Genomic DNA, 23,946 nt, shown 5'->3' on the forward strand with positions numbered 1-23,946 from the left:
GGTTTCGCCCCCAAATTCAACTACGAGTCTCTATGAATCGTTTATTAGCATAGATCGCAATCACAGCGAACTATTTTTTTGTGATTGTAATTTGTGAAGGTAACCTTGGATATTAGCGATAAAACTGACAAATAATTGTTAATGTAATATATATATTCCGAAATATATCTTCTCGATGAAGATATGCAAAATGTACGTATTGAGTAATAATACTGGGTGGTGCCATGCGCAGTTTACGTGTCCACCTGTCGCATTTCTCTGCTCTTAGTCAATTCAAATTACACGCAATCTGAAAAAAGACTGAATTATTCTTATATATAAATATATATACATATCCTCGTTTTTAAATCTATCGCGTCAAATTTATTATTAATTTCGTCGGTACAATTTCTTTACATTGCGCGAAAAACATGTGTAAAAATTTAATTAGATTCCGCTTGTTGTAATATATTTGTTTATTCGGGGAAATCAAAAAAGGCAAATTTATAAATTTGCTAACGCGCATAAAGATGAGCCATAGGTACGAAGCATACATGTTACATATACGTGTATACGTTGTAACTGCGTGATCTTGTTTCAAATACATCACAGATAGATAATTGTAAACAAATTTTTATATGTAACACTATACTAGCAGTTTACTTTGCTATAATCTTATTTTTATTGTTTATAAAAGTAAACAAATATACAGGAGAGCTGAGAATCTGGGCTGTATTTCCTAATTTTTCCCTAATTTTATAATCAAAGATAATGGAAACGATCGTAGCGCATTGTTTGGAAGAAATTTTGAAAGAGTTGCGTCACGAAACAACTCATAAACGTCATCTACCAGAGTTTCTTTGAGCTTTTGCTAGATTTAACTAGCGTTGGTAAGCTCCGGGAAGTTGCCCGGCTAACTTCCCCTTCCCGGAGCTACTAAAGCCCATTCATTTCATATGGCCATAAACAAAATCATTAGGAGAGGTTAAGGCGCAGCGTCGAGCGTCAAAGATACGTTGCTGTAGTCCAGTTAGCATTGCAAATGCTGCACAAACGCTTTCTATCCTTCTTCGCGGTCACAGTACTAACTGGGCTACAGTGCTGGTTGGGCCGTATAACGAATCAACGACGAGTGACTGAGTTGAGAATTTTTGCGAGCGGAGTTGTTTCAGTTGTTTTATCGCTTTGTCGGTTTGTTTATTACGTTAAGTGATTCCGACGATTCGCGGGGATCTTATTGAGTTTTCCTCTTCCTAATTGTTTTCCTTTCTTGACCATTTTCCTTTAATTTTTACCCAGACCCGTTTTACAACTCCATAGTTAGTGCGGTCTCCCGTTCGACATGCAAGACGCTGAAGCCTCTTGCGAAAGCGAGGAGGGGATTCCCGAATCGCTTTCCTCGCCGAACTTTTCGTCTTCTTTAGACATATCCGTTCAGCCAAATTTTTCTTCGGAAAAAATTATAGTTCCATTGGATCAGTTTTCGGAATTTGTTTTGCGCCATGGCAGTACAGAATCACATGATCAACATGGTGTCGCAGAGAGGGCTGCCTCCAGTTATAATGGAAGTAATGTACGAAAACGAGCATCAATAGCAGCCTCCGGCAGTCCGGAAAGGAAAAGAGCTTCCGAGACCGCGGATGCGGATAAGGCCTCAAAGGGGGGGTCAGAACAAACAAGATATTCAGGCGAGTCGGACTTCAAAAATCAGGTATTCGTATTCTGATAAGCCGCCATATTCGGTTTTCATCCAGCCAACCGTTGATAATAAAGAATCATTTGTGCATCCGCTTACTATTAGCAGAGTTTTGTCCACGATTACACCTATAGAGTTGATTGAGGTTAAGAAGACCGGGCGCGGTAGAGTAGTGGCGGATTTTCGTACTTTTAGCGCGGCAAATAGTGTAATTAATCATCCGGAATTAACAAAGTTGAAGCTTAAGGCTTATATTCCTGAATTTAAAGTATTGAGATCGGGCATTATTAAGGATGTCCCGCAGAGTTTGGACATGGCAACGATGATCAAACACATGGAATCATCGATAGAGGTAGTTGATGTTGAGCGTCTTAATCGAAGGATCACCGCTGACGAACAAACACAGTTTGCACCATCTCGCACGCTTAGGTTAAGGTTCGCAGGGCAGTCTTTACCAAAGAATGTTTACTTGTTTAAGGTTAGACACGAAGTCACACCATTTTTGCCGAAGACCAGGATATGCTACGCCTGCTTCAGGGTGGGACATGTTAGTAGCAGCTGTAAGGGGAAACCACGTTGTATGGTTTGTGGCAAGGATAAACACACGGAATCGAATCCATGTTTGGTAAGCAATGAAACTCCGATTTGCGTAAATTGTAGCGGAGGGCATCTCCCCACCTATCCTTTTTGTCCGGCGGTCATTCAACATAAGAAAATCACGGCCCTTGCTGCCGCTGAGAATATTTCTTTTTCCGATGCCAAACGTAGGATACAGGGTACGTCCTTTAACACTAGGATTAACCCGGTGTATGATTTCCGCAATTTTCCTATATTACCAGGGTCGACATCGTTTCCGACAAGTAATGGCGATCAGGTTCCTTATAATAATCGTTTTTCGCCGCTTCAATCTTTTCAGGAACCAGACGGTCAGGATGGTTATTCTTACGCGGCGGCCACAGCCTATAGAAGGCCGGCTCCTCTTCCGAGCACTTTTGTACCTCAACCTTCTCAGCGTAGCCATTTTGACGTTTCACGAAAGCACTCAGCAGGACACCGTCCAGGCGCTCCTGCCCCCGACATACTTTACCCTAATGGTAGACCTCCGTCTTCTGGGCCAAATGGGGTTGCCTTGCAGGCGCAGGTTCAGGCTCCTCCTCCACGTGCAGACTTGTTCCCCCCGTCGCGACATTTAGGTTCACTTTCGGAGACACACGGGTCGGGCACGTTCTCAGCCCCTGACTTAGGTTTTCATCCACGCGAAACTCATGTTCCTGGCGATTGGTTAGACTCTATTTGGCGGATGATACAAACCAAATTGGAAGAATTTGTCAAATTTCATTTGTTGCCTTCGTTAAATATAGGCCAGTTTTTGTTAAATTCCGTTTCGGATAACGCCGTTCAAGTAACTCAAGACAGCAATCATGTTGGTTATGACTAATTCCAAACAGCGTTCGAATCACATTAGACTGTTACAATGGAATTGTAGAGGCTTGAAGGGGAAATTACCCGAGCTACAACACATCGCTCAGCAATATGATATTATTTGTTTACAAGAAACGATTTTGAAGGTTGACAGTAGAATTAAAATACAAGGTTTTGATTTCATCAGAGGCACTTCTATCAGTATTAGGGATAGGGGCGTCGGAATTTTCATACGCAATACTTTGCAATATTCTTTATCTACGCCTATCGCAATTGCTCATTCATCTATAGAAACTTCATTTGTTTCAGTTCAGTTAGATTCAGATCATTTGGTCATTATGAATGTATATCGACATCCAAACACGGAGACCCCGTCAAACATTCTTGCCAGATTATTTGATTATTCTCGTAGTTTTAAATTTTTTGTTATTCTTGGCGATTTTAATGCACACCATCCACTTTGATTTAGTGGCAGGAGTGACTTCATGGGAGACAGGATGGTTCAAGCGTTGGATTCTTTCGACTTGTGCTTGTTAAATGACGGCGTGCCCACTCGTTTAGGATATGCCCATGAATCTTCTTCCGTTTTAGATCTTACGATGGCATCCACATCGGTCGCCGCTTGTTCCCATGCTACAACGCTATCGGACAACATGGGTAGCGATCATTTCCCAATAGAGGTCGAAATCGGATGTAATGCTATTCCGATCAACCGCTTTGCACATAAGATCCATCTCTCGGAACAGGAGACGAAAATTTTTGCCAGGAAATTAGAGAGACAAAGGGACATGTTGCCTCTAGAGTCTGCAGACGACGCACTTTCCTCATACGAGGTACTGGTCTCGCTAATACGAGGGGAGGCTATGGAATGCGCTAGCGGTGAGTCCTCTCATCCCAGGACGAGGACGGTTCTCCCGCGCCGCAGGCCGGCCCCATGGTGGAACGATATTTGTTCTCGTGCGGTGCAACAACGCAAGCAGGCAATGGAAGCCTACAAACATTGTCCGACGGCAGAAAATTACTCCGTTTATAGAAAGGTTAGAGCTAGTTGTCGTAAGACGTTATTTAAACAGAAATCTCGTGGGTGGAAAGAATTATGCTCGCAATTCAATAGCTTTACTCCATCTGCGGCAGTATGGAAACTTATTCGATCCTTTCAGCGAGCAGATACTTCTAATTCTAACGTTTCCACTGGCAGATTTTCTACATCGTTGAGGCTCGAGGCGATTTCCAAGCTTTGTCCGCCATATTGTGCCCTTCCAGATCCCATGCAGCTCTCGGAAATGGAAGTAGAGGACGGTCTTTCCCCTACGCCGGTTCATTCATGGCTCGCGGATCCCATATCGAAAGAGGAATTAGATATAGCTATCCGCTCTTCCAGGAAATCCTCTTCACCAGGATTAGATCAAATCAGCCACGCCATCCTGACTGCCTTACCTTCCGAGTTTCGCGACTGTCTATTGGGTCTCTTTAATCGGTTTTTGAAGGAGGGTATAGTTCCAGACTCCTGGCATTCGTCCCTTGTGGTGCTTCTTCCCAAACCCGCATCTAAAGGTTATCGCCCCATTTCGTTACTTTCATGCGTGTTGAAATTAATGGAAAAATGTGTATATAATAGATTGAGATGGTTTACCGAATTTCACGACATTATTCCTTCGACTCAATTTGGTTTTCGTAATTTTCGTTCATGCAATGATAATTTGTTCACTTTAACTAATCATATTAGAATGAGTTTTATTAATAACTCATTCACAGCAGCGGTTTTTTTGGACATAGTCGGCGCGTTTGACAATGTCATTCCTGATATTGTTATTAGCGATCTTAAACGACTTGGTATTCCAGCCAAGATTAGACGTTTCATAGCTAATTTAATTTACAAACGCGAACTTTATTTCGTGGAAGAGGGTTTTCTTTCCTCTGTTTTATATTCTTTTAAAGGTACTCCTCAGGGTTCTATCCTTAGCCCCCTGTTGTTTAATATTTATTTACGCGAATTGGCCCGTATTTTAGGTCCTAATGTGAAATTTGTGCAGTATGCGGACGATATTGTCATTTATTGTACAGGCAGAGGTTTGGTTTCAGTGTTCCGCGCCATCGAAGAGGCATTGGCCAGCATATTCTCGTTCCTTAGGGATAGAGGTTTGGAACTCTCTGCATCAAAATCGCAGGGTATAATATTTACGCGAAAAAGGAGGTTTGTATTGCCTAAGCCAGCTTTTTCAGTGAATGGTCAGGACATCCCTATGGTTTCGGAGGTCCGGTTTCTCGGGGTCGTGCTGGACTCGCGACTGGATGGTTCCAGTCAAATTCGAGCCTTGATCAGTAGAGGACGTCGGATTTCTTATATAATCGCTTTCCTCGCTGGTACTAGATGGGGCGCTCATCCGCACTGTTTATTGACATTATACAGATCTTTGTTCAGGGGATCTATAGAATATGGTAGCGGTATTTTTGAATATCGTAATAAGGGCGAGTTATTTTTAACATTACAGCGTTTACAATATAAGTTAATAAGAATATCTCTAGGTTATCGTATGTCGACACCTATTAATGTAATGTTGGCGGAAGCTAAGGAGATGCCGTTATATTTAAGGTTTAGACTGTTAATACAGAAATATTTAACTAAGAATGCGTCGTTAAAATTTAATCCTGTTATCGATAGTTTTTGGGATTTGCAGGATTCGTTGATAGGTTTTACTAAATATAATTATGCGTTGAGAAATATCCCTGGCTTTCGTGTTTTTGCTTCAATGGATTCTACCTTTTCCCGCATCCATAGGTCTATTTCCGTTCCTGCCTTTTCACATAATTTTAAAGCAATGATTTGTCGTCCGAATATTAAATTTTTGGAATTCGGAGTCAGCGACCGCGATTCTGTGTTGGAGGTCAACGCGAAATTCAATGAATTTTGTCAGTCACATTATGTGGGATATGTATCATTTTATACAGATGGCTCAAAAGTCAATTCAGCTGATGTCCCGGTCGGTTCTAGTGTTTTTTCACCAGAATTAAAATTCATTATTAAACATAAGTTGCCGCCAGTTACATCTATATTTTCTGCTGAAGCATGGGCCATTTCTGAGGCTATATCGATTATTTTACAATTTAATTGTTATAAATCGGTTATTTTTACAGATTCTCAAAGTGTTCTCGATATCCTTTCCTCTCCGGCATTAAATCATCCTAATTATATAATTGCTACAATTAAGTCCAAATTGGAACAGGCCGCGCGCCCCGATTTGGAGATTGTGTTTATTTGGGTGCCCTCGCACAAGGGAATTTTGGGAAATGAGACGGCGGATCGTTTTGCAAAAGAGGCCGCTGGGGACGGCCTTAGACCTTATTTTAAAGTTCCCTATACGGATTTATTTGCTGAGATTAAAGATTCGCATTTTTTACGGTTTGAGACTTATTTGCAAGGTAAAGCGGCTCTCACAGGTTCGCATTAGTTTACTCATTATCATTCAGCGAGACGTTACCCATGGTATTATCATAAACAATTGAATAGACAAACTATTGTATTATTAAACAGGCTGCGTAGCAACCATTATAATTTAAATTATAGTTTATTTCGTAAAAATATAGTTTCGTCTGGGGGCTGCACGTGCGGTAATCCACGTCAGGATATGAACCATGTAATTTTGTATTGTCCGTTATATCGAGATAGAGCTTTGTTTTTGATTACTTTTATTCAGTCTCAGTATCATCGTATTTTTAATGACATAACTCCTTTGCTGCATGATCCACCTGCCAAGTTATGCCGGCTTTTAGTTGCATTTTTCAAATCTGTCCAACTGTTTCCTTAATCCTTCCCCTTCTTATTCCGCGCGCAATCAATTCAACAACTGTACGTTGGACAACCTGACTGGGTCCGAGTCACTGCGCAATTTTGCTGTTGGCCATGTCGAACCTGAAAGGGATCGGGTGCCATGGAACACTAAGAAGAAGAAGAAGAAGAAGATGGGCCGTATAACCTTGCGGAATCTTGTGTAACGTGTTGTAATAGAGAATCGTGAGGTAAAAACTTGAAAGGCATAAGCGAGACAAGTCATTATTAAAAAGATATATTTATCCATGATGTCGGGAATATTCGTAGACGGTCAATTTAGTGACGCCGAAGAGGGAAATGATGCACTTTGCGTGTAAGTTTTAAGTATATTTATATTTATTTATTTAGCTCTTGACAGACGAATCTTTCTAAGCTGTCAAATAGCTGTCAAATAGCTGTCAAATAGCACACCAAAAGCCAGAAAGTTATTTACAATTTATTTACAATATGCCATTTTTTATAGATCAAGTACTGTCAACAAGAAGCGCGCATCTCTTGTCGATTCTAATGTGCAACTTGAGAAAGAGGTAGCCAGTCTAAAAATCAAAGACATTGAAAACAGTGATAATGATGATGATGATCACTACAGTCACGACAGTGATTACGATTTGGATGTGTACGATGATGATAATCTTGGACGTAATAGCATTGCAAAAACGAGTTTGCAAAGGCCCAATCTTCAGACCGTGTCCACAAAGGTCACGAATTACCAGCCGAAGCATAAGTCGCTGTCTCGTTATGCAAATAAAATTAACTTGGAAAAGTACGAAGGACCAGTGTTGCCGGATCGCGTGGCAAACGTGCTGATTCAGAACGATAGACGCGTCGACAGAGATCGCGTGAGGGTGAGGGACAAGAGTGACCACGCGACGTGTGAGAACGTGTTGGATTCACGTATCAAGAAGAAATTGCACAAGCTGTTCGAGCGAGGAGTACTGGCGCAGATAGATGGCTGCATTTCGACTGGAAAAGAGGCCAATGTGTATTACGCAAGATCGAAAAATGGGGACGACATTGCCATTAAAATATACAGAACGTCGATCCTAACGTTCAAAAATCGGGAGAAATACATCAGAGGCGAGTATCGGTTCCAGCACGTGCACTCCTTGCGCAATCCGCGGAAAATGGTGAAGATCTGGGCGGAGAAAGAGTTTTGTAATCTCAAGCGCCTTGAGCAGGGCGGTGTCAGAGCGCCTCGGCCGATTTTGTACGGCGGTGGTCACTTGTTGCTGATGGAGTTCCTAGGTACGGACAGCTGGCCGGCGCCTAAGCTAAAGGACGCCGCGCTCACGGCTTCGAAGGCGAGGACGTTGTACAGAGAATGTATCGAAATAATGTGGAAAATGTATAACAAGTGCAGACTCGTTCATGCCGATTTGAGCGAATATAATATGCTATATTTCGATGGATCGATCGTTGTCATTGACGTTTCGCAAGCTGTCGATCGCGATCACTGTAACGCGATAGAATTCCTTCGAAACGATTGCAGCAATATCACAGGTTAACAGCGAGCAAACATGATTTATATTATTTAAGCTAAAAACGTTACGGCCACACACGCGCACAAACACATTTTATATATAAAAAATCTTTTCAGCGTTTTTTAGAAAACACGATGTGGATGTTATGTCTCTTCAAGCACTATTTGATTTCATAACCGATCCAACGGTAAACGAAAATAACATGGATGAATATTTGGAAATGCAGATGCAAGTAACGAAACCAGAAAATGATTCGCAACAGCAGGTGGAAGAGGCAATCTTCAAGTGGGCTTACATTCCTCAGAGATTGACTCAGGTATCGTTAATAATTGTTGTAAATTCGTAACGTATGTAATGTACAATTCTTTACACAAGTATTTATTTGGAAAACTGAGATTTTTCTACTGGTGGTATGTGCGTGCGTGCGTGCATATGTAAATAAATTTATGTATATTAAAAAATTACACTTTTCCATATTGCGCGCATTCGTAGGTGATTAACGTGGAACGCGATATAAAACTAGCAAAATCTGGTAAGGAGGACTTGATTTACAAGACGTTGGTGGGGTTAAAAGCGGATTTATCGAAACCCGCGGAAACACCTGAAATTCTTGCTGATAAATACAACAAAGAGAACAAAGATACGAGAGTAGGAAGTGACGGTGATTCCGAAAACAGCGATAACTCTAGTGACGAAACGGACAGTGAAACGGAAAGCGAGGATGAGAATAAGAGGAAATTTGTGAATTCAGCCAGACCGCGAAATGAAAGTTTGGAAAGTAAAAAGGTAAAAAATGTTTACTGCTCTTCTTATATTATTAATAATGACTAATATTATCATACGACTGTACAACAAACTGACTCGCATTTATTTCCAATTTTAGGCCCGCAAGAAGGCGGTTAAGGAGAAACAAGCGGAGAAGAGAAAGACAAAGATCAAAAAACACGTGAAAAAACGTAAAGTAAAAACATCATCAAAGGGAAAATAGATATTTGTGTAAAAAAGATATGAAAGATTACATTAAATAAATGTATTATATTATATTATTATACATATACTTTGATATCTCAATGGTACATCTAAAGCAAAGGCTCTAGCAGGGTATGTATGTAGGGTGAATCGGCCCCAGGCGTAAATTTTGATGACACTTGGCTCCAAAGTTAGCTCCCTATATGAGATTTAAGTACACCAAGTTTCAAACATGGGAATCACTGTTTTTAGAAGTTATGTTAATAAATGTGATTTCATGATTTTTGCGAATATCTCAGTGGTGTTTAGAGATATTTATTTATAAAAATACTGGTAGATGCAGGGACTCAAGCCAATAAAGGACTATATATCAACTGGATTTTGGCGCGAAATTCAAATTTTTTTAAAATATTAAAGTTTTGAAAAATTTTTTTCGACATGTTCCCTTAGAGCGACAATCATAAGTTTTTTTCTATACAATGCTCTACTACAAACCTACCTATCAAAAAATCAACAGCCATGTATCCGTGGTGCAACAGTATGAAAAAACCATAAACCAACTTTTTCGTTTTTTTGATGTTATTATTCATGAAAATCACATAAAATACATCCGCAGGGTCTATATAGCTTTCATTAGTGTCATATAGTTATATGGTTAATTAAAGATCGCGAAGGATTTCAATTTTATTATAAAATAATTGTAATGAACACACAATTTATTCTTTAATCCTCGTCACTATCTTCATTTATTATTGGATCCACCAAGACTGTATCAAAAAGTTTTGTGAGTTTTTCAGCTGGTCTCACAATTTTTGATAAATATCTTGCATGCGCAAGGTAATAAATGACCGCTGCTACATGAGAACAGCATCCAATCGTTCGATTACCATTTGGACATTCGCAGCAATAACGTGATATACCAGAATATCCATTTCTGTTAGGAACATACTCAACAAACCAACGATATGTTTTCCTACTTATATGTCGAGATTTTATAAGAACTTTTAATATATTGATGTGATCCTTCTGATATTGTAAATAAACCGTACCATCTTCATCAATCATTTATGCTAAATACGATACAGCTTGAGATAACTGATAAGAACCTGTAAATAAAATCTTCAAGTCTCTTTCAGTCATTTCAGGGAAGTCCAGCAAGTCTTTTGATGTTAAACTACGGAAAGGAAGCTTTCGTCGTATCCATTTTTTGGCTTCGACCTCGGCAAATAGAGTATTTTTTTCGCATCTGCGTAGTTTCATCATATCCACAATTTCGTCTGTGAGGTCATGATCCGAATTTAAACGTTTCCCAAACTTATTGTGCAGAAATGATGCAATCCGAAAGTATAATTTGGCGTTCGGAAGCATTTTGTTGTCTAATTTTTTGTCTAATAGCTTGTATTTTTTTTTTCATTATTCATGAACAGCTTCAACTACCCAGCGAAGCTTTGTGACAAAACGTGATTCGTTAGATTCGTCAGTAGGTAATTGCGATCTCTTTCCTTTTAATGCAGGCATGAGTACTTCGAAACCTTTTTTTTCTAAAAGTGGCTTGACATCTCTAAAACCGCGATCAAGAATGAAAATATCTCCTTTCTGTAATAGTTTCGGGAGACTGTTTGGAATATTTAAAATAGATTTTAGTATTTCCGCATCGTTCAGATTGGCATTGTAAGGACCAAGCATGTCAATATAATGTATCCGTCTGTGGTGCACAAGGTGAACGGTTTGCATAAAGGAACTTTTTTCTGTCCAGAAAATGATTTTCGCTGATATTCGTTGTTGGTACTCTTTTCATGTCTACAATATGTTCCGTCGCTTATGATCATGAGCTTATTCTCTACATTGTACAATTTCTGAGCAATTTCAGATGTATGATTTTTAATCAATTCTTCTCTGGATACAGCATTGATACCAAAGTGACGTGGAAGCATATCTTTTTCAAACGAATGCAGTACCGATTGTGAATACTCCGAAACTTGTTGTTCACGTTCCAATCCGAGAAGTGAAGCTATCATTGCATTGGAATTTCCGCAACGTAACTTAAACAAAAATACAACAATAGCTTGCGTGACGTTGCGGGTTTTAGAATTCTTCATCAATGTCATCATATCTCGTAATTCGATAATATCTTCCCACGTGAGACCAGTAAATATTTTAATGCGTTCTTCTGAAATTGAGAAGTCACCTATTTTATCTTTTATAGAAGAATCACATTTGATCGCAAGGTGCCCCAATAATTTTGGTACTTCAGAAGCTAGAATAGTACTCGTATTAGAGTAAACTCTTAAAGAATTCATATCCTCGTCGAAAAAGCGATTTTTTATTAGGTGGCTATTACAACATCTGTTTCCAGTAGGAACATATATTCTTCTTTTAATAAATGTCTGCATACGAGCCTCAAATGGTACTACTTTTAATGTAGCTGTAGATCCACAAACGCAACACATTCTATGAGTGAAAATCACTCGTTGCATTGGATATTTCTATGTATTCTTCATTAAACGGATGAGATGTATGTTGCGTTACAACGAAAGTAGGATCGTTCATCGAAGATTGAGAAGATGCTCGTGATGTTGATGACAAAGGAGAAAGGTACTGACTTTCAGATTCTGCAGAACATTGAGTCGTACTCGTAGATGGAACTGGATCGCTTGTATTTTCTGCTTTTTGTCTGTATATAGACAGGCGACAGTTATTGCAGAGTATATCATTCATAAATACTAATTTTCCAGTCAATCTTTGTACTTCTTGCACTTCACTTTCTTTCGTTAAGATTTTCCTAGAACCTGATATTTTACGAAGTGATCGGGTGCATAGAGCACACTTTTCACTCGGCATTGTAAATCTAAATATCGTAATAAATACGGTGTAAAGTGCGAATAACTCAAGAAAGATCTCTTTCTTAACGAAAAGAGAGGCAATTCCGGCGTGAGAGCGCGAACGAGTCTTAGGAACTGGTAAGCTCCTCCTAATCTCTTCCTTCAGGAGGAGTGAGAAAATCTCAACACAAAAGTATATGACACGTATAGAGAATAACAAACCGAAATCAATACCAAATCAAAACCGTAACCGAAGAATCAAAAGCAACAGTATGGCTAATAGCTATACCACGATTGACTAATCAGCGCGTGAGTCTGTCTTATATGCTTTCTATGGAACGATTCTAACTGCGAGAAAGCGTAGCTATAACGCGATATCTCGTGGTCAAACTTGTAATTACCGTACGCAAGAATGTGACGTATGCTGCGGCGGAACGATGAACGGCGACATAGCGGCAATACTTAAATATTCTTCTCATTCCCTATATTTCTGATAATATATCAAAATCTAAACCGAATCAATATGTTAATTGCCTTATTCTCTTTCTTTCTGTCTTATGAATGCGTGCATGCGTGAATGCGTGCGTGTGCGTGTGTGTGTGTGTGTGACATTAGAATTAAGTATAGAATAAGTAGAACTACATTTGTAACATATATTTTACGTATTTCGGCGAATTGTGTTATGTAATTTAGAGTGTAAAGAAATTATTGTAATCTTTAGATTATTTAAATACTAATTACTGAATCGGTTTAGCAGCGCCAAGTATTTTGAAGAAACACTTATTTGTATTGAAATATTTATATGTATTAAAATATTTAGTTGTATAAAAATATAATAGATGTAATAAATAGAATAAATGTAATAGATTTTTTGGTTTGCATAAATACTCATTTTTATAATTGGCGCAATTTATTGATATCATTAGTTTTATAGAGGTCATCTTTGAACGCGTTCTTCGGGCGCGTACGCTTGGCGCTTTTTTCTACCTTTTTTAAAAAAGGTAATTTTGTTGTGATTACAATTACTTTATAATAAAATTGAAATCCTTCGCGATCTTTAATTAACCATATAACTATATGACACTAATGAAAGCTATATAGACCCTGCGGATGTATTTTATGTGATTTTCATGAATAATAACATCAAAAAAACGAAAAAGTTGGTTTATGGTTTTTTCATACTGTTGCACCACGGATACATGGCTGTTGATTTTTTGATAGGTAGGTTTGTAGTAGAGCATTGTATAGAAAAAAAACTTATGATTGTCGCTCTAAGGGAACATGTCGAAAAAAATTTTTCAAAACTTTAATATTTTAAAAAAATTTGAATTTCGCGCCAAAATCCAGTTGATATATAGTCCTTTATTGGCTTGAGTCCCTGCATCTACCAGTATTTTTATAAATAAATATCTCTAAACACCACGGAGATATTCGCAAAAATCATGAAATCACATTTATTAACATAACTTCTAAAAACAGTGATTCCCATGTTTGAAACTTGGTGTACTTAAATCTCATATAGGGAGCTAACTTTGAGCCAAGTGTCATCAAAATTTACGCCTGGGGCCGATTCACCCTACCTACATACCCTGCTAGAGCCTTTGTTTAAAAATGCAAAGAAAATCACAAATACATAATGTATTTGTATTCGAAATCGGCAAAAGAATCATTTAATTACACGTGTTTCTTATTTTAATTTAACATATTATTCCAGTGATCGACCACAACGATTTTTCTTGTCACAGCTCCCTAGTTGTATAAACAAATCGATCATTTTATGTAATTTATCACAAAAGACAGATAAATCTAAAATTAGTAATTATAATTTTTCTTGTAAGTCAAACGCTCGTAAAGAGTTAAAAATTTTGCGGTAATACAGACAACTCCAATCCCCAATCGCATCTCGATACGAGAGCATCTACCACGGTCGATAACTGGTACTCTTACTCTTCAATTACCTCCGGGCTCTCCAAGATTTTTTTTCATGGTCACGAAAATATACGTACGACTGATCGTCTTTAAAGTACCTCGTTGATGGCAGTACTTGGCCGGTGGATTTATACATACATACATTACTCCCATCATGTATTGAAAATATATTGAATTAAAAACTCAACGATATGTCAAACGACTAATGAAAATTAAGCTGAAAATGGAAGATATATTAGGTATTATTTGAAAAAGAAAATCTTTCCTTTTCCTCAATAAAAAATTATTAATAAATCATGTTTCAATGCACACGCATTCTTACATATACAATTTTAACTATGATACGTGATCAGTAACAGAAGCAACTAGTGTCACAGAGAAATTTCTAACGACTGGTTGCCTAAACTTGGACAGGATACTGAAAGGTGGTGTACCTTGCCGGGGTATCACACAAGTTTACGGTGCTGCTGGCACTGGAAAAACACAGTTAGCTCTGCAGTTGTGTCTCACTGTCCAATTGCCGATAACCGCCGGTGGTCTCGGAGCAGGTAACAATTGAACAATTTTAAACGATATTTAAACGAAGTCAATAGCGAATAAAGGATTTTATTGAAGACTTAAATATAAAATTTAACAAAAGATTTCGAAATTACCTTGATTCATGGATTGAATTAATTAAAATAAAATTAATAATAAATTAATAGTAATGCATGGAATAATAATAGATTAATATTAATATAAATCATTAATATATATAATATCTCAGAAAAAGTTTTTAAATTCTAATGCCAATTCAATTATATGAAAAATTTTCTTGAATATTTATGGTTGCTGCATCATGAAATCAAATATATCCATGGACGAAACCATCATTTTGTTGACAGGTGCAATATATATTTGCACAGAAACTGCTTTTCCTTCGAGACGGTTGCAGCAGTTGATAGAAAACTCGGAAATAGCCAAAACTTATTCTACCAGCGGAGATGTCATATTTGTGAATCACATAGCCACCATTGTAATTATAATCTTGCATTAGATTATAGAATTTCTGTAAAGAGTAATTTCTGTAAAAGCAATTTGTGATAAGTTTCATTATAATTGCATAATGTGTATAATTAACAGATAACTAATTGCGTGATAATTATTAATAAATGTTGAAGGATGAGTTGGAGTCATGTCTGCAGCATAAAGTTCCAATATTGATGAACACTCATAAAATAGGACTATTAGTCATCGATTCAATAGCCGCCCCTTACAGAGTGGAAGACTGGAAGGGCAGTAGGGCGAAAAATTTGAGAAACGTTGGAAGACAGTTACACGAACTGTGTAAGAATAATGACTTGTGTGTGATTTGCATTAATCAGGTAAGAAAAGATGATTAAAGTATATTGCTATATTGTTTTGTTCGAGCTAGAAATAACACATTTCTAGATCGTAATAAAATGTTAATAAAAAATTAGATTTATTCTAAAGTTCCAAATGAAGCAATTAAAATTGTCAATCATTTTATGGATTGACAATTTATCAAACAACTTAGCAATTTTCTCGTGTTGAAGCTTCATTTGAGGCAAAAAGATTGATATTTTTTGAGATAAAATACATTTTAATTTCAATATTTGAATTATTGATAATTTTATCTGACAATGAGATAAAATATTGATCAAACAAACTGTGTTGCAATTACTAAATGAGAATCCTAAGAAATCAGGTTGCTATTCGCAGGTTTCAGCAGTCATGGATAATCACAGTTACACTTCCGAGGGTGTGGATGAACAACCAGCTTTAGGATTCACCTGGTCCAGCATGATCACTACTTCGCTATACTTTTACAGAAGAGTCTCCTCGCGATACGCTTGTGTAATGCTGGCCTCACACTTGCCGAAAATCACCTTTCAATTCGAGGTACATGAATCTGGTATCAGGGGGATCGAATAAATAGCAGCGTTTCAATTTTTATTCAATTAATTTGTATATATCACAAAATATACTCTCATCTAAGGTCCTTGTTACATTTGTCGTCTGGTATTCTGCTAACATCCTAGCGTCAAACGGGTCGGTCGTTCTTACATCTATATTTGCAATATCACAATTCAGTATCAACCTTGAAGAAAGCAATGCGACATGAAAAAGATTACAGATTAAAGTTAAAAGAAATTATACAACTGCGATAATAAGCGTGTCCGTGTACCTGAAAGAATGTAGGTAAGTCCTGCAGGGCTCTGTGTCTTTGCCTTCGCTGTACGTATAATCCCCGATAATCGTGTGACCGATATAATTGCAGTGTACTCTTAACTGATGTCGCCTACCGGTGCCAGGCGCTAATAATATTTTAGTAGCAGGCTTACTCTTCCACAGTCCATGCTCTAACACCATCAACGCTGTGTAAGACCTACGCGGCTTTTCGCAGAAGATACTGTCGCTTGTGCACATTTTGTGATTACTATTTTTCTTCCGTATGTCATCACCTAGTCGGAATAGAGAAATTTGTAGAATCTAGTCGATTTTATTACGCGAAATCCACATTACTGAACTGAGCCACTTTCGCGAACCAATCACATCATTAAATTAATTTTGATCTGTAGTTTTCCAGGTGGTATTTTATAACTATATTTATGATATACACTTGCTTCATCGGACGCATCACGAGCCAGCCTTTAGGTCAGACAAGCACGGCTCAAGCTCTACTCGACATTCAGTTCAATATGTGTATCTTGCTTTACGGTATTATTGCAGTGCTTATAACTACCAACCAATAGCCTTGTCGATTACAATGTACGGCTCGTGTACATGGCCGTGCACCAGAGCCAAATAAAACTTTTGCACCTTTTGATGTTCAAACGCACACGACGCCACTCTGGCTGCTCTTTTGTTCAGCGCTATGCATATAATGCCACTCGTGGGATAATCCAATCGATGCACAAAGTGAAACTCGTGGCACAACTTTGGATTGACTAAATCCGGCAGCATCTCTCTCAGTTTCAGCTGAAGAGTGTTCTGAACAAAAAAATATATCGTCTCTCATTATAATACGAATATTATATTGCATTTTATGTCTTTTTTATATAGATGTCATGTGTTCAGAGGTGCTCTTACCTTCTTGTCGGGATTGTTGCTATTTATATATGTGTCATAGGGCTTGTTTATTATCAAAAAGTTCTCGCTACGATGAATAATCTCGATGAATTCAACGTTTTGCTTTTTACTCGTACCGTGTACGAACTTGTTCGTACACCACTGTACAAAGCAAATTATCAAGCGCGTGAGATTCCAGGTGCTCAGAATGCACGATCGTAAAAATCCGTTAAAGTTCACTGTATCCATCGCGCACGACGATAATTATTTACTTTGAGATTTAATATTTCTACTTGCGATCGTCTTTTCAAGGAACATCACATGCGTCACGGAGGATCGTATGAAAGATATTCGGCGTGCATCATATAATTTTTCATTTATAAAGGAACTATCCATGCATCCAACGGTGATCAATTTTAATATCCTCAAAAACTCGTGAACCATCTATGCACGGACATCACACATGAATTCGTTGAGGTTAGGTTACGACCAGAGAGCGGTTCACGCTCGCGTTTTAACTGTAACGCCTCAAACGTGGACATTGAGGCGATTGAAGTGATTCTGTCTTCATTGCTCACTGAATATTGAATAAAGATAGAATGACGCCGCGAGCGTTGAGTGGAACGCATATGTCCACGTTTGAACGTACAGTTAAAACGCGAGCGTGACCGCTCTCAGGCTTCTCTCTGGTCATATGGAAACTCCTAGTGGCTTTCAGCCCAAATTATGGCTAAATTACGAAATAAATTGTATGACAACTATATTTTTCGTAATCAGCTAGACTGTTTTGACTGTTTACAGAGCGCTTTTTTGCGAAAATAATCAAAGTAAGAATTTAATTTTTCGTATATTCGTAATTTTTCATAGCTGCAACACGAATGGCAAATTCGCTACACGTGATAAGTTGCAGTTTTACACGTTTATCATACGACGACGACGACGAGATGCATTCCGTTTACCTACAGTTGCGATAGAACACCACCAATCACAACACTTGTTGGTTTAGTGAATTACAATGTCCCTAGTATGATGAGTATTGTGATTGGTGGTGCCTAATTGTAACTGTGAGTAATGATATTTGGGTATCGTACGGTATATGGTAAACGCGACGAGCTGAAGAAAAGAAACTCATCGCCGTCGATACAAGTATTTATAAGCGAGAATGAGCCACGATTGCTCATCGAAAATGGCAATAGTTTTTAATTCGCTTCCATCCTTTTACGATTAATTTCGATTAACCTCAAGGTAATCCCTGTTTTTTGTACACGTACCTCGTAGATTTCGAGTAGGACGACTCGATACAATTTAGAAAATGTCAAATTTTTAATTCGACCTCATCACTTTTCGATTAATTTTAATCAACTCTCATAGTAATAATAACAATATAAAATTCACTAGTAAGAGATAAAATCTAGAAGGAAACTGGGGTATGTCGCAAATGATACCCTCTTTTTGTCTAATTAATTAATTATTTAGAAATAAGATTGCATAATCGTAAGTAAATTGATGAATTGACATGAATTAAATACTTATTCACACAATTATTTCGTAGTGGCATATCTTTATGATGCTTTATGTATAATATGCCTGTGCGCACGTGTTTCCATTTGTTCTACAAAACGTACATATTCCGCATCCAGGGGAAATTTGTGCAATCTCAGCACATGTACATCACATGCAGGTGATGGCAAAGCGGCACGCTAAACGAGATAACGATACATTATGCAAGTTTGCGTCACATGGGTTTATTGCATCAGAGCGCGGCTGCTCGTCGTATTCTATACGCCGATGAAGAGAAACTCAGCTTCGACTTTTCATAGTAAGGAAGCATGTATTCGTGTGTCGATTACAGCACCAAATCGCCCTATTAATCACCCTATACACAGACGGGAATCATTAAAATAATTTAGTTAACATCATATACGTCAAGTGCACGTGCGAACGGCGCATAAACAAAGAGATAATTTATATTTAATTATTAACTAATTGGGTGCATCGTAAATTAAATGTCATTATAATGACTGACTCAATCATTGACAATATATTATGTGCAGGGAATGTTTTATGAGGGGTAGCTGTAAGGGAGGAATACAGACACTTGAACTAATTTCGATTGCTCAAATATATTCGACTCGGATAGATAAAGATCCAACTGATGGTCCGTAATGCACATTAAATAATTTCTATTCGCTTGCATCAAGTACAATTTCGGAAAGAGGTATGAAGCGCGTAATCTACTCGCGAGTACCTCTTTCTCCAACGGGGCATTTTTTCCCTGGCACCATCGATCCCATGCAGCATCCCGTGACACACTTTGCATCAAATGTTGCTGTAAATCTTACCGATTGCAGCAAACTACGCTCTAGAAACGCGGATGAGTTTCAGGATATATAAAGAACGGGGCAAGTTCCTATGTTTGTCATTCTCTTAAGTCTATCTTGCGCTGAAAGGATAGCGACGAGAGCAGGGAATCTCCCTTTTGATGGGACAAAGCAACGGAAGTATTCTTTTCTATTGTTGGAAGGCATCGGAATCATCAATATGTTTAAGGTGAGAAACATCGCACACATTCAGATCCCAGGTTCAGTAACAATATAAAATATATATAACAGATGCTGATGCGATGATATATATTCCAAGTTTCTGAGATATCTAAATTCCGAATAAAGAGGAGTCGATTATATTTTTCATAATTCATAAAAAAGTATATATTTATTCATAATAAGAGTATTGTTTCTTTTAAATAGATATCCTGACACGCAACATACTACAAGTTGAGTTAATTCTTTAAGACAATACCAACGATTTAAAACGAAAATTCTGTTTTTCATAAAATTTATCATAAGATATAATTAACGAAAATAATTTTGACGAATTTTTATCTGTTCTAATTGCATAATGCACTCTGCACTGTATATAAAACATAATATATATCGCAATATTATCATCGCAGATTGGTATAACGATGTTTATCACGATGCTGGCCACGGCACGTACGGAATTGCCAGTCAATTCTTATCTACCTGCGAAAAGGGAAATGTCCAGTGCGAGTAGGGGTCAAGACGACTTGTCCACCCGATACGGTGCGCCGAATTTTGATAGCGCATCAAATTTCAACAGGCAGAGTGATAATAACGCGGCTGGTCCGTCGAGGCTTTACGGTGTACCCATTGGAAAAAACGCCGATGAAACCGGCCAGTTCGGAGATGGACAACCCTTTAGCTCTTACGATACTTTCAGCGGTGGCTCCAACGGTATTGACGGATCATCGGGCTACACGAGTTCTGCCACGAAGGAAAACAGCCTCGGTAGATTTAACAGCAATAACAACGGAGAGAAACTGTCAAGTTACGGTGTTCCTGGAACACCGAATGGAAACAATAAAGGGGGTTTTGGTGAAGAAGATAACAACAAAAGGCCTCCAAGTAGTTACGGAGTACCTGAGAGAAATGGAAATACCAATTACAATGGCAAAAATCAATTTAACGATGGAAATAATGGAAGAGAACCGTTGACCAGCTACGGGCTCCCAAATAGAGTCAACACGAACGGTATAAACGCATTCGGTAATATCAATGGAGAATTGTCAAGCAGTTATGGTCCGCCTAATAGCGATGGAAATGGAGAAAATTTCAGAAACAATAATACTAACGGCTACTTATCCGCAAGTTCGAATGGAAATGCAGAGAATTTTAAGAACGGAGGAAATGACGGCGAAAGTTATAACGATAACGCACAAAAAGAAAATAATGTGAGTGTATATATTTTCTGAAAAGAAGCGCGAATCGAGATGATATAATAATTAATCTAGCAGACTTCTGACACAGATAAAAATGATATTTGCATATTAAAGTTTCGAGGTTGTCTAGTGGAAATTAATAACAACAATCGTTATTGGTACTATATGTATCGTTAGTAAATTGAAAGAAAATTGGCAAATGAACTTATGCGGACGTAAAAGCGATCAAATTAAGCCAAATTTATCTTGCTTTCAGGAACCAACGAAGTACGAATTTTCGTACTCGGTGAAGGACGAACGATCCGGCAGTAATTATGGTCACATGGAGACTCGGGAAGGTGATCGTATTCAGGGCGAATTTAACGTTTTACTTCCAGATGGGAGGAAACAAATTGTCGAGTACGAGGCCGATCAGGATGGATTTAAGCCGCAAATTAGATACGAGGGCGAAGTGAACACCGCTGGAGGATACGGTTCTGACGCGCCGTTTAACAACGATGTTTATTCTTCTAGTAGACGAAATAACGAAGCCAGCGGTAGCTCCGCTAATAATTCAAGATTCAATACGGATAGTGACAATGGCGGTTATCCAAACGCTGACTTTGGTGGGAGAAAGACTGACAGATTTAGCGGTGGAAGCAGAGACGAAGGCAACGGTTATCAATCAGGAAAACCAGGTGCGATAAGATTGCGATTATTCATTTGATCGGAGTTAGTTAAATATGGTACGTTAATGATGAGCAACAAATTCGAGAACCAATGGGTTAAAGTGTGCTTTAATTGTGCTTTAATTGTGCTTTAATCGATTGTCGAAATTTGTAAAAATTCTATATTTAGAATCTTACTTTTAATATCTTATTTTTAATCATTTTAATAATTATTATTTGACTTGGCACTCGAATTGGAGACATTTGAAGAAACGATAATTGTGCATGAAATTGTTTTTATAGAAATGATACGTTATGTATACGTATATGTATATTATTCCATATACAATTATTTTGAATAATAGAAAATCATTTTGTATTTTAAAGGGAAACAATTCTTTGGCCGAAATAAGGATGGCAGCTTAAGCGGCGATATCGGCGAACATTTTTCCAATGCTCCTAACAACAATATCGACGGCAATAGTTATGCGGATATTGGAGGTAACGTACAAGGTGGCACTAATAATGGCAATCGTGGCAATGGCGGTTATCAATATTAAAGAACATAGATAAGACGTAACAAAATTAGATAAAGTTCTAAGAAGAACTAAACAAAGAAACTTTATTGTATATTTATTTCTATATTTAGCCAAATACTAGTAACAGCTATTATAAATATAATAAAAATTTTCTATAATTTATTTCAACACTTTTCACGAATTCGTGACAAATTTATTAGAAAACCTAATTCCGAATCCTTTATTAATATTTATTAATAATTTATTAATTTATTTCATGTTGTATTTATTAGGTTGGTCAAAAAGTCTTTTCGTATTTTGAGGCGCTCTACTTTGCGCGCCTGCATTCAAAGCAAACCATGAAAGGGAGGGGTGATTGTTTTAAATTCACCTAACCTCGCTGTACAAACTGTTGCAGACGTAGAGCGCCTGTGAGCTATTGTGAGGTTATAAACAAATCGCAAAATGGAGCTTTCAAAACAGCAAATTAGGCCAATTTTGTTGTATGAGTTTAAAAGGGGCACGAATGCGTCTCAAACCCATCGAAATTTATGTGAAGTTTTTGGACAAGATGTGATTACCGTTAGGTCATGCCAATTTTGGTTTGAAAAATTTCGAAATGGTGATTTTAACCTGGAGGATGAGCCCAGGTCCGGAAGGCCTTCGGTCATCGACAAAGCGCGCTTGCGAAGCAGAGTCAAAGAAAGCCCGGATATTACCACTCGCGAGCTCGAGGCGGAATTCGGAGTATCTCACGGAACCATCATCAACAGCCTCCACCAACTTGGCTTTGCGTCAAAATTGAACAAGTGGGTACCGCATGCATTGAGCGAGAGGAATAAGCTTGATCGCATCTCCAAGTGCGTTACACTACTCAACGGACATCGCAACGAACCTTTTCTTGATCGATTAATTACGTGCGACGAAAAATGGATCTTTTATGATAATGTGATACGAAAACGAAGTTGGTGCGAGTCCGGAAGTTCAGCTCAGAGGACTCCAAAGCGGAATATCCACGGGCAGAAGATCATGTTAAGTGTGTGGTGGGGTGGGATGTGCGCGGAATTGTCTACTGTGAGCTCCTACCAAGAAATCAAACTATCAATACGGCGGACCTCTACTGTCAGCAATTGGAAAGAGTTCAGACAAAACTCAAGGAACTCCGACCCCAACTTGTCAATCGTAAAGGTATCCTCTTCCACCAGGACAACGCTCGTCCTCATGTGAGTGCCCTCACGTTGAGAAAAATCGGAGAGCTTAATTGGGAACTTCTCGAGCACCCACCATACTTTCCTGACCTCGCGCCATCCGACTATCATCTTTTTAGATCCCTGCAAAATTTTCTTAACGGAAAAAAATCGCTTCGGCAGACAAAGTCCAAAGAGAGTTGGATCTTTTCTTTAATTCCAAGACTAGTGCCTTTTTCAAGGACGGAATTTTCAAGCTTGTAGATCGATGGGAGGAGGTCATTGGACGAGGCGGAGACTATATTGATGATTACAATAAAAGTGCGTTTTGTGAAAAACAAGTGTTTCCTTTTTACATAAAATACGAAAAGACTTTTTGACCAACCTAATACATACAACACAATTTACATGAATATACACGTGAGAAACCCATATTTCCTCTACGAATTATGGTCTTTTTGAGTCGCGCGATGTGAAATTCTTATATATACATTTAAAAAGGAGCAACAAATCGACGATATTTCATAATTAGTTGCAATTCAATTTGTACAGTCGACGTGTACGTAGACGCGTGTACAAACGCGTATAAATATAGCCAGTGTAACCAGGAACAAGAGAAACAGGTTCCAGTCACGGTACCGTAGATCTTTAAGACA

General features: G+C 38.2%; 5 protein-coding genes across 14 annotated transcripts; 4 read left to right on the forward strand and 1 right to left on the reverse strand.

The window, feature by feature from the left end:
• Nucleotides 1–1,043: 1,043 nt before the first annotated feature.
• LOC105287185 lies at nucleotides 1,044–3,548 on the forward strand. Of its 2 annotated transcripts, none has more exons than XM_011352693.3 (2): nucleotides 1,044–1,690; nucleotides 2,154–3,548. In XM_011352693.3, the coding sequence occupies exons 1-2, from the start codon at nucleotides 1,322–1,324 to the stop codon at nucleotides 3,111–3,113; spliced, it is 1,329 nt and encodes a 442-aa protein (XP_011350995.2). In that variant the 5' UTR covers nucleotides 1,044–1,321; the 3' UTR covers nucleotides 3,114–3,548. The 2 variants fall into 2 exon arrangements, with proteins under 2 accessions (XP_011350995.2, XP_011350986.2); XM_011352684.3 differs by having other exon boundaries at nucleotides 1,485–2,027.
• Nucleotides 3,549–6,290: 2,742 nt separating this feature from the next.
• Nucleotides 6,291–9,751, forward strand: LOC105287208 (serine/threonine-protein kinase RIO1). Its single transcript, XM_011352723.3, has 5 exons — nucleotides 6,291–7,239; nucleotides 7,390–8,426; nucleotides 8,524–8,723; nucleotides 8,900–9,193; nucleotides 9,291–9,751. Exons 1-5 carry the CDS (start codon nucleotides 7,172–7,174, stop codon nucleotides 9,393–9,395), a joined length of 1,704 nt encoding a protein of 567 aa, XP_011351025.1. The 5' UTR covers nucleotides 6,291–7,171; the 3' UTR covers nucleotides 9,396–9,751.
• A 4,458-nt stretch (nucleotides 9,752–14,209) lies between these two features.
• On the forward strand, nucleotides 14,210–16,256 carry LOC105287217 (DNA repair protein XRCC3). Its single transcript, XM_026969472.1, has 6 exons — nucleotides 14,210–14,366; nucleotides 14,481–14,675; nucleotides 15,012–15,142; nucleotides 15,288–15,491; nucleotides 15,850–16,029; nucleotides 16,127–16,256. Exons 1-6 carry the CDS (start codon nucleotides 14,333–14,335, stop codon nucleotides 16,250–16,252), a joined length of 870 nt encoding a protein of 289 aa, XP_026825273.1. The 5' UTR covers nucleotides 14,210–14,332; the 3' UTR covers nucleotides 16,253–16,256.
• A 613-nt stretch (nucleotides 16,257–16,869) lies between these two features.
• Nucleotides 16,870–17,787, reverse strand: LOC105287772 (RNA pseudouridylate synthase domain-containing protein 1). The gene is made up of 2 exons (XM_026969613.1): nucleotides 17,221–17,787; nucleotides 16,870–17,121 (listed from the first exon to the last, which is right to left on the reverse strand). Exons 1-2 carry the CDS (start codon nucleotides 17,446–17,448, stop codon nucleotides 16,870–16,872), a joined length of 480 nt encoding a protein of 159 aa, XP_026825414.1. The 5' UTR covers nucleotides 17,449–17,787.
• A 492-nt stretch (nucleotides 17,788–18,279) lies between these two features.
• Nucleotides 18,280–23,631, forward strand: LOC105287222 (pro-resilin). Of its 9 annotated transcripts, none has more exons than XM_011352767.3 (6): nucleotides 18,280–18,444; nucleotides 18,840–19,018; nucleotides 19,254–19,749; nucleotides 20,153–20,950; nucleotides 21,195–21,615; nucleotides 21,973–22,282. In XM_011352767.3, exons 3-6 carry the CDS (start codon nucleotides 19,612–19,614, stop codon nucleotides 22,143–22,145), a joined length of 1,530 nt encoding a protein of 509 aa, XP_011351069.1. In that variant the 5' UTR covers nucleotides 18,280–18,444; nucleotides 18,840–19,018; nucleotides 19,254–19,611; the 3' UTR covers nucleotides 22,146–22,282. The 9 variants fall into 9 exon arrangements, with proteins under 9 accessions (XP_011351069.1, XP_011351062.1, XP_011351056.1 ...); XM_011352760.3 differs by lacking the exon at nucleotides 18,280–18,444 and adding an exon at nucleotides 18,476–18,693; XM_011352754.3 differs by lacking the exon at nucleotides 18,280–18,444 and adding an exon at nucleotides 18,476–18,626 and having other exon boundaries at nucleotides 18,752–19,018.
• The last annotated feature ends 315 nt before the right edge of the window (nucleotides 23,632–23,946 follow it).

The sequence above is a fragment of the Ooceraea biroi genome, chromosome 5, assembly GCF_003672135.1.
Source record: "Ooceraea biroi isolate clonal line C1 chromosome 5, Obir_v5.4, whole genome shotgun sequence".
In the NCBI taxonomy this organism is placed as follows: domain Eukaryota; kingdom Metazoa; phylum Arthropoda; class Insecta; order Hymenoptera; family Formicidae; genus Ooceraea; species Ooceraea biroi.

Bases quoted from the DNA above. Each gene is read 5' to 3' on its own strand.
- LOC105287185 (XM_011352684.3), top strand. From the start codon at position 1,620: ATGCGGATAAGGCCTCAAAGGGGGGGTCAGAACAAACAAGATATTCAG. The intron at 2,028-2,153 runs GTAGTTGATGTT...TACTTGTTTAAG, and splicing joins ACATGGAATCATCGATAGAG to GTTAGACACGAAGTCACACC.
- LOC105287208 (XM_011352723.3), top strand. From the start codon at position 7,172: ATGATGTCGGGAATATTCGTAGACGGTCAATTTAGTGACGCCGAAGAG. The intron at 8,427-8,523 runs GTTAACAGCGAG...AAATCTTTTCAG, and splicing joins CGATTGCAGCAATATCACAG to CGTTTTTTAGAAAACACGAT. The intron at 8,724-8,899 runs GTATCGTTAATA...GCGCATTCGTAG, and splicing joins TTCCTCAGAGATTGACTCAG to GTGATTAACGTGGAACGCGA.
- LOC105287217 (XM_026969472.1), top strand. From the start codon at position 14,333: ATGAAAATTAAGCTGAAAATGGAAGATATATTAG. The intron at 14,676-15,011 runs GTAACAATTGAA...TTTTGTTGACAG, and splicing joins CGCCGGTGGTCTCGGAGCAG to GTGCAATATATATTTGCACA. The intron at 16,030-16,126 runs GTACATGAATCT...CTCTCATCTAAG, and splicing joins AAATCACCTTTCAATTCGAG to GTCCTTGTTACATTTGTCGT.
- LOC105287772 (XM_026969613.1), bottom strand. From the start codon at position 17,448: ATGGATACAGTGAACTTTAACGGATTTTTACGATCGTGCATTCTGAGC. The intron at 17,122-17,220 runs GTAAGAGCACCT...TTTTTTGTTCAG, and splicing joins GCAACAATCCCGACAAGAAG to AACACTCTTCAGCTGAAACT.
- LOC105287222 (XM_011352767.3), top strand. From the start codon at position 19,612: ATGTTTGTCATTCTCTTAAGTCTATCTTGCGCTGAAAGGATAGCGACG. The intron at 19,750-20,152 runs GTGAGAAACATC...TTATCATCGCAG, and splicing joins GAATCATCAATATGTTTAAG to ATTGGTATAACGATGTTTAT. The intron at 21,616-21,972 runs GTGCGATAAGAT...TGTATTTTAAAG, and splicing joins TTATCAATCAGGAAAACCAG to GGAAACAATTCTTTGGCCGA.